The 9,876-nt window shown below is 43.7% G+C and overlaps 1 protein-coding gene across 1 annotated transcript; it reads right to left on the bottom strand.

Moving 5' to 3' along the window:
* Positions 1–7,499: 7,499 nt before the first annotated feature.
* On the bottom strand, positions 7,500–8,005 carry FHIT (fragile histidine triad). Its single transcript, XM_018563928.1, has one exon. It carries the CDS (start codon positions 7,987–7,989, stop codon positions 7,543–7,545), a length of 447 nt encoding a protein of 148 aa, XP_018419430.1. The 5' UTR covers positions 7,990–8,005; the 3' UTR covers positions 7,500–7,542.
* Between the last annotated feature and the right edge of the window lie 1,871 nt (positions 8,006–9,876).

Below are 9,876 nucleotides of genomic sequence, written 5' to 3'. Positions count from 1 at the left end.
GGATTCCTCCTCATCCCATTTGAAAATTGAGTTTAAATACCTGGGGATTCAGATACAACTCCCAATCACTAATTATGTATCTAATGACCTCTTCTTGGTGATTAATACCCTCCAAATTAAAACTAAACAATAGATGGATTTGCCACTGGAGCTTATGGGTTGAGTTACCATTAAGATGATTCTCCTCTCAGAACTGTATCTCCATGTCAGATCCTGAAGAGATACTTTAGAAAGATTGACTCCATCTGTTTGACCTTCCTGTGTCAGCATTGTATCCTAGACTTGCACTTGAAATGTAACAACTTCCTCCAATGAAGGCAGGCATGGCCTTTTTTTTTGTACTACCTGGTTACAATGCATGACTGGCTGGTCCCTAGTGTAAACAATGCCCGTGTGGCCACTGAAGCTGCCATAGTTTAAAAAAAATTGCGTATTCTTCGTATTGTGCTCAGGGCGTATTATAATGAGGATTGTTCTACCTCCCCCATTCCCATTTTGGGAGTTTTCTTCACTTCCTACCCTTGGGTTCTCTGTGGGTATCAGGTCTACTCAGGATTTATTCTTGATCTAAATGACAACAAATCTCCAGGACCTGATTACATCCACGGGTACTCTAGGAACAGTGGTGTGCCTATGACTTGGCTAAGTTCCTTATCTTTATGGACATTTTACAGAAGCTTCTGCTTTTAGAAACTGTATAATTGTTTGGGTTTTTAGCAAATACAAAATAATTTTTTTTTCATTTTGGGGGGGGGCGGGGGGAGAGAGAAGTGTATTGGGCTACATTCATACCTTTATTTTAGGTGCAATTAGGGATTTCTGCGTCAGGAATTTGCGTTTTCCTGCAGCAGAAATCACTAAATTGGCATTTACAAGTGGCAGGTGTCACCTAAGTTAATGATCAGGTGATAGCAGTTGCATGTAAACGCCTGCACACCGCATGTAATGATACGTGATATGTTTACATTCGGTTAGGAATCAATCACTCTCCCTGGACGCAAAGATCGTGCATCCAGGGAGAGTGTTTTCTAAACACATGTAATCATATCACGTATCATTACATGTGGTGTGCAGGCGTTTACATGGAGCTGCTGTCACTTATTATTAACTGTAATGGGTATAGCTACCATGTGTAAACACCAGATTAGGGATTTCTGGTGCAGGAATCCCTAATACCTACAGATATGAATAGGGCCTTATCGTGTGTGTGTATATTGGTGTCTGTAGTACCATACCGGATACAGTTAAATTTTATTTTAAAGTATGAAATTTGGCAAGCGGCCCACATGAGAGAAGAAAATTTGTCGAGTGGCCCCAGAGACAGAAGAGGTGGGGGGCGAAGATGGAGGAGGCAGGGGGCAGAGACACCGACGGAGGAGGTGGGAGGCATCACCTGAGCTCCAGTCGGGCGGCGAAGATGACAAGGAGGCCGTGTCGGGTGCTGAGGATGAGGAGGCCGTGTTCCAAAGAGGTCAGGCCATGAAAGGTAAGAGGACTGTTCTGTCAGAGCCCAGCATAGATTCTGCACAGCCCACCAGAGTCTCAGGTGTGCTGTGCAATACCCTTTGGTTGGCTCTGCAGTGTGTACACACTGCTAATGCACTGGAGGCCATAGATTTACATTTATCTCCTGCTTAATAGTAAAGCCCACCCCCTGCGCGCACTCACTGTGCGGAAGAGCAGCGACGAGTCATCGCTGGTCCGGTGGGAGGAGCTCCAGGTGGGGTCCTAATTTAGCTGGCCCAGAGGTTCCGGCCAGCTAAATTAAGATCTCACCTGGAGCTCCTCCCACCGGAGCAGCGCTGACTCGCTGCTGCTCTCCGGCACTGAAGGACAGCGCTGAGCTGAAGAGGAGCATCACGTCACTGCTGATCCGGTGGGCGGCGCTCCGAGTGGGGTCCTCTGGGCAGTTGTCAGCCACCTAAATTAAGACCCCACCTGGAGCGCCGCCCAACGGCGCAGCAGTGACGCGACGCCTGGCGAGGCAAGAAAAAAAAATACCATAGCGCAAGCTTTGGCGCTATGTATCGGGGCATTTTGACAAGTACTTGTCAAAATGCCATGTATGGGTCCCGATACAGATGCTAGTACCGGTATTGGGACATCCCTACTTACAACCATCGCACGACTTTCATTGTGCGATGGTTGTAAGGTGATTAAAAGTTTGTACGACCAGCCCATCTTGGACAGGCAGATCGTACTTACGTTCATTGCAAGTCCTCCCCGCTGTGGGGAGGGCTTACAGATGACTGCAATGGTGAGCGGGCAGTGCTGCTGTACGGTCGCACGATTTTCGTATTACGAGCACACACCTCGGGCCGTGCGGCTTTCGTCTTGCGATCGCATTACCAACACGCCGAAAATCGTATGATTTTCGGCGGGTTTTCTAGAGTGCTCGTAATACGAAAATCGTGCGACCGTACAGTAAATGCAGTCACACGCTGCCCATACATCTTACAATTATCGTACGATCGCGGGGTCACCTGCGATTATCGTACGATAATCAGGTGTATGGGCAGCTTAAACGTCCTTTTAGAAGCAATTGAACCTTTTGGCTGGGTTCACACCATTTTCCGGACCAGATCTGGAACATAGTGCATTGCATTTTTGCTGCGATTGGATTTTTTTTTTAGCTTAAAATGGTCTTACAGATGCGTTCCAGTGCGTTTTTGATGTGTTCCAGTGCATTCCAGACCAGACAAAATAGGACGAGCAGTATACTTCTGGTTTGGTCTGGAACGTACTGCGCTGGTGGGAACAGAGGCCAGAAATAGCATAGGGATACATTGGGATGCATTTTGGGTCCGGAAACAGTCTGGTCTGGAGGTAATCTGGATGTGGTCTGAATGGGTCATTAGGGAGTATTTCACCAAACATTAAATTCCTATTGCAAGGGATGAAGGCGTTCTGAACAGCAATTCTATAAAACGCCTCCAGGTCACCATATTGCATTGATTTTTTTTTACAGTTTTAGAAAATGACAGCTGCAGCTTTTAATATTATAAATCCACTACGTATGCACCAAATGTCTTTCCAAACCCAGATATTACCTTGTAAATGTAGCAGTGACATTATTACTTTGCTGAACATAGCCTGTGCAGAGAGCAGAGCTATGGGGGCCCCTGCAGGCCCACGCATTCCAAGCTGACTGCAGAAAACTTCAGGAGGGGAGAGCAACAGTGCCTGGTCTTTATTACAGAAAACTCCTACACAGAGGCAAAGTTTGACACTACAATAATGCACAGATCTGGAAGAAATAAACAATGCACACCAACATACAAGTAAGAATACATATGCATATTGTATTTAAACAATATTTGCCTATTCGGGATTTTAGCTTTAAACAATTTCTAGATAGCATTGAAACTCCTAGGAGATGAGAGACTTTTGACATTGACCCTAAAACCACATATGGCTGTATGCACAAATAAATGAATTAAAAAAATTAAATGGTCTTTACTGGGCTACCTTAAATGGAACAGACAGCAACAGCAATACCCTAGACCAGCCATACCCTACACCAGCCTTTCTCAACCTTTTAACACAGAGGAACCCTTGGACTAATTTTCAGGGGTCAAAGAACCCCTGCTAATTATGTATTATGTATACGGCTCACGGGAAATTAGCATTAAGGGCCGCTTCATACCACAAAGTCTGCGCTCCAGAGCCTCTGGAACACACTGGAACGCAAACCAGCTGACTCCCTGCATTCAGGGCGGTGCATTGAAGTCAATAGCACCGCAGCCCCACCGCCTCCCCCCCTGGGTGATCGCCCACACCAGAACGCGTGGCACATTAGCGATCTGCAAAAATGCTACAAGCACTATTTTTGCAGATCGCACTGGACCGGGACAAAGGCACTAATTGTGTCACGCGTTCAGGTGCAGGCAGGGGTGTGTGACTGCGGTGCCATTGATTTCAATGCACCGTCACGCCCCCTCCCGCCCATGAACACAGGGAGCCAGTCGGCTTGCGTTCTAGAGGCAGAATGCTCCGGAACGCAGACTTTGTGGTGTGAACCAGCCCTAACAGTATTGGTATAAGAATACCTCCTTATTGTATTTGACACGCAGGGCTGCTTCATATGGCAAAGTATTTTCAGTAATATGGAGGGGGAAAAAAAGACCGAAATAAGGAGATTGTAGTGTCCTCTTTTCACATTGATAGTCAGTGAGAAAAGGCCCCCATAGGTGGTCAGGGTAGTGCCACCCTCAGGCATCATTCACACTGGCATTCCTGGATTCTGTTTTTCTAAATGCAGGACAAGTCATCTGAGAGGCATCAACAACTTTTATGCTTCCCAGATCACTTTTTTCGTGGTGTACCTGCCTAAAGCCACATTTACATGTGTTTACATGCATTTGGCTGCTGTTAAAAGTTTCTAATCAGATCCTGCACACAGAATGGAGAATTGGAGAATGCGTTCCTTACAAATAGCTGAGATTAAAGGTGTCAGTGGTAACTTGTCTGAGAGGTAGAAATTGCTCTATGGTGGAACACTGGGGTTCCAAGGAACCTGGTTGAGAAAGGCTGCCCTATACTATCTACTTGATGATTTTATCAGTATGTTAAATTCAGATATGCAGCTATGGCTCAGCATGGGTTAAAAGGAGTATAACTGAATACTACTATAGAGTGTTTATTGTTGTCAACAGAACACAATAAATTAGTAAAGTCTACTCTACACTATTATAGGCCAACAAACTAACATTGATAAAGTATGAAATAAATGGCAGCAGGATATTCCCTGTCTTAGGGCTTGTTCACACAATGTCCGGATCATGTCCAGACCAGAACAGTTTTTTCCTGGACCAAAAAACCATCCCAATAAATTCCTATGGTATTTCTGGGCTCTGTTCACACCAGTGCAGTCCGTTCCAGTCCAGACAAAAAAAATACTGCTCGTCTAATTTTCTCTGGTCTGGAATGCACTCTCAGAAATGCATGCAAATGCACTGGAACGCACTGGACTGCACCCGAAAGCCCATTTGAAGCTATAAAAAAAACCCTGCGCTGGAACGTGGTAAAATCGCTGCAAAAATGCACTGCACTGCGTTTGCAGATTTGGTCCAGACATGCTGTGAACATAGCCTAAAGGAGAAATAATGGAAGGAAGTTCTCAAGTACTACCTGTCTACAATAGTGTCATTCAGATATGAATTAATACAAGTTAGATACTTTCACCATACATATTATACGGTTACTATACTACAAAAAGCGCAAAGTATACTCAGTGATTTATGCTTCAAGTGCAGACTGGAGGTAGGAAATTTCCAGCACATGACATAGGGAAGCCCTAAAATTAGGCTCTTGGTTACAGATTTCAAAATGTATCTCTACCCTGTTTGATATACTTTATATGTGTAATAGCACAATTTACCCTCAAGGTGTGTTCTCACATTATCCAGTAGCAATGTACTTAAAGGAGAACTATGAGGCAAGTGATTTCCACTCATTCTCATAGTTAGAGCCGACCTGTGACCCATACCAGTGCTCGCTCACTTCCCAGTCATCTCCCTGCAGTGATCAGTGACTGTCAGTCACCGCTCCCCGCAGGGATTCCCCCCTACCCTCTCCGATCCTCCAGCGCTGACTGGAGGAACGAATGGGGGAGGGGCTGGCACAGCGGGCTCTGCCTCTCAGAGCCAGCTGTCACTTACGCAGCTGGGTGGATCTCTACAGTATTGTCGGGATCCGTCCCAGGTGTGGCAGTCTCAGTATATCGCGGGCAATAGCTTGCTATATACTGAGCTTTGGGTCATGGGAGGAGGTTAGTATATGTCCTCCCGTGACCCTAAGGAGAACTATGAGGAAAAACACTTACCCCATAGTTCTCTTTTAAGACAACAGCACATTGTCACCTCTATTACCCACAAATTAATAGCTATGCATTGTAAATGCTCAAATTTCATGACTGGATTGAACTGGTAAGAAAGAAAAAAAATCTTCAACATATGGTGACACTGGGTAGACCAAAAAGACCACTGTATATAAAAGGACCGGCCCACCTCACAGAACTCAAATGTTAATAGTAAAATAGATAGGGTGGAGCCATTTGAATATTGAACTCCCATGAGAAATGTATACATTGGGGTTATACCTCTGATGAAAAAATAAACAGCAACCTAAAAAAGAACAGTAGGGTCTATGTTTAATGTTTACCATAAAAATATATGGTGTTCTGGTGGACATGTCCCCAGGTGTCCCGCCTTTGGAATAGTGTATATGGCCTAATTTGTTCTCTTTTCCAAGTTTCCTTGCGAAGGGAACCGTGTGAGACATTGTTGCTGCAGCCAATTCCACAATCGACACGTTTTCAAAGACTCCTAGTATCCCACATCTTTGTCGCCACCAAAATGACTATCGCCAGAGCGTGGAAAACTCCGTCCCTGAGTTTCGGGGAGGTCAAAAATTGCCTTGACGATATTTTGGTGAATGAAAAACAGACGGCGATACTGTCTGACACACATGATCGCTTCCTACCGATTTGGCAGCCCTGGATCTATTATTCCAGACCACCATCTTTCAACTCACAGCTGCTATCCATCTAGAACCCTTGTATTTCCCCCCGTCCCTCTTCATGCCCGTCTCCTCCTATATTGCGCTTTCTCCTACCCGACCTTCCTCTTGTTCCTTCCCACCCCCTCCCTTCTCCCTCTCTGTACCTTCTGTTGCACTCATTGTCCCTCCTCTTTCCCTTTTCCCCCAAACGTCCCTGCCGATTGACATGCTCCTTCCCCTCTGGACCCCATGCCATGTTGCACGATGTTGATAGATCTATGGGCCTCCCTTTCTAGAGGATCAGAATGCTGAATTGAAATGTTTCTTCTATTGTGATCCTTTCTCCTCGTCTACTTATGTTTGCCCATTAGGTCTATACAGTACTGTTCTTATTATGACATTTTTCAGGATCCTTCATACCATATTTGTTGGTTACCCACAGTACTTTGTTGTGCTCTGCACAGCACTAAGAATGTGTGCTTTCTGTATTATTACTCGCCACATGGCATGCAAGCAATTAATTTTGTTATCTTTGTATTTTGCATACAAAAAAAAAAACAAAAAACAATAAAATCTTTGTGAAAGAAAAATATATGGTGTAAATACATGAGTTGATGCAAAAATAAAAGCAGTTTTGTACAGACATGTTCAATAAACTTACATGCAGTTTGCAGTGTGGCTATTTCTGTTTCTTTCCAATTATGCAGTTTTTATAATATGTTAGAAATACTGAGTGAGCCCGCCGCATATAATTACTGTATAGAGGTTAGGTTGTTAAAGAGGGCGGCGGCATTTCAAGATGCTAATGGACTACTGAGATTGTTATACCTAATGATCTTACAACCTAACCTTGATATGTTGCCTTAATAATACACTGCCAGAATGAAAGCACACACAACTACATTTTAACTTTACATATGCTTTTACAATGCACCAACAAAATTAATAGTTGGAAGAACAAAGTATATATCTACCTCTCCCCCCCTTCCCCACCCCACCACAATTCTCTACTACTTTAGTACAGGAGTATGTCGAAAAGACTTAAAAGTATTTCCTAAGCGATGCAGCTTCTCTTTCCATGTCGTCTTCTGTTCTCCATTTGTCTGGAGAGTCCTGTCCTTCCTTGTCATGTTCTTGCAAAATTTCATATACTTTATCATTTCTTTCAAAGTCTCCAGGTCTCCTGGGTAGAATGTGCACATGAACATGACTGACAGTCTGTCCAGCATCTGGGCCATCCTGGATTGAAATGGTTAAAGAAGTGCCACCAAAGTGGGTCTCCACGACATTCGAAACTCTTTGTACAGTGGTAAAAAGGTCACTAACTTCTTCAGGCCACAGATCCCTAAAACGTTTTGCAGGTCGCAGTGGACAAACCAACACATGTCCAGGTACCACTGGTTTTCTATTCACAAAGGCAAAGGATAATTCGGTCTTCAAGAAGGTAACTGATGGCTTAATGAGATGTTTACCAAACCCGAAGGACATGGCGGATAATTGTCTTTCTACGTTTCAAACGTATCCACTTGATGACGAAGACGTGATGCAGAAGTCCAGCTGATGTTTCCAGATAGAAAATTAAATTATAGTAATTTAAAATCTGCAAAGCAAACAGTTATTCATAGATATCTTTGAATCTCAAAAACACAGTACTTTTGGATTAATAACTCACTGATTGGTGCACTTTTTTGATTAAAAGTGCACCAATCAGTGAGTTATTAATCCTACACATTGTACTGCATGGTTTCTTAAGTCAGGAATTCGACTATGGAAAACCTCATCTGACATTTTCCATACTTATCACAGCCATAATTTCTGAAACATTCTTTTTGTCTCTGTATCCTTGATCAACAATTACATTCACATTACCAAGGCAGGTATGACTCTGATTGCTGAAGATGAAAAAAACTATTTAGTACTGATATCCAAGTCTTTTTTTCATCAGGCATTGTGTATGCGAGAGAAGCAAGGAAGTGTATGTGAACAGTCATCCTGCAACGTTTTCCCAATGTTACTAACAAAACAAAGTGGCAGTAATGGTGCAATACAGCAATTCCGGGATTATTTTTATTTTTTTAAAATACTGGGCAGCCTGATTTCTCTGCATGTATTCCAAGGCTTAGTTTTTTTATTTTGTCTGTAGCTTTAAAGCAGGGCCAAGTTTAAAAATCATACTTTGTTATTTCATCAGTTTTAACTAAATTGGTGCATTAAGAAACTATCCTTTTTTCAAAGAACAAGAATTTCATGGTTCCCTCCACTGGTCACTTGACCAATGCAAAGCTCTTCTTTGTATTGTTTCTGTCAAAAAGACTTGGGAACTGACACTCAGGGGTTGATTTACTAACCTTATAAACACGCCACGAACAAGTATACACCTCTGTAGTGTGTTCCCTCCCAGCATGATCTATTGGTGGAATCTAAACACCTTTGTAGTGTGTACACACCCAGCAGGTGTGTTGTGCAAAGCCCTGCATGAATTGCAAGGTGATGTTGTGTAAATTAGCTCTACGTTGTGCTGCTTGCGTTGATGAATGCAGGAATGTAAATGCATGAGCTAACCATTTTTGTATAAACTGTGAAGCAGCATTATATATGCATCATGTGCATTATTTTTCCATATATGGCATTAGTGGAAATATGCTTTTAGAGACTTTTTAGTTGATAAATACGTTTTGCTGTGTAGAAATCACACGCACCTAGTGCGTGCGTGTGTTTAGGTTAGTAAATCACCCCCTCAGACATCTGGTCAATCAGTGTGTCTCTGTCCTACCAATGATTCTTTCTATTGACCTCTCTATGACCAAAGCCTTGGGCAGAGTCCTATTTTCAAGTATATATAGGGTCCCATAGTACGGGGAGGATTCGGTCAACGTCCGTTCACCAATCTCCCCAGCTTTCCGATGACACCCGGCAAGCCGGTCCTGGGCCTGTAGGAGGGGCACCGGAGCCCTGGAAACATGGCTGGGATGTCAGGCGGGGTCCCGGTTATCAGATCGTAGAAGCGATCTAGCAGCCTTATCCTGTCATGGGTCATGAAGGGGTGAACTATTATTTCTATTTTTTTTAATTTGTATTAAATTATTTTCCAGCTTACTTTATTGCTATCACAAAGGAGAAAACAAGCCCCTGTGTCATAGCATTTGGAGGTGACAGATTCTCTTTATTGAACCTGTCACCTCCAATACAGGAGTTCTAGCACAGCAGTGTGCTGGAACTCCTCTGACGGCTGAGAGCTCAGCCTCTTTACACGAGAGATGAAGAAGAGAGGTTCACCGGCCGGCAGGGAGAGAGTTAAGTGACAAGGGGGGCGGGAAGTCGGCGGGGGAGGACAGATGTGCAGGCTGCATACAAGTGATCTGGGCGATATAACTT

This window comes from Nanorana parkeri, unplaced genomic scaffold (genome assembly GCF_000935625.1).
Source record: "Nanorana parkeri isolate BGI_ZX_2015 unplaced genomic scaffold, ASM93562v1 scaffold711, whole genome shotgun sequence".
Classification (NCBI taxonomy): Eukaryota; Metazoa; Chordata; class Amphibia; order Anura; family Dicroglossidae; genus Nanorana; species Nanorana parkeri.
Note: the sequence above shows the minus strand (reverse complement) of the source record. Positions and strands in the feature narration are given on the sequence as shown.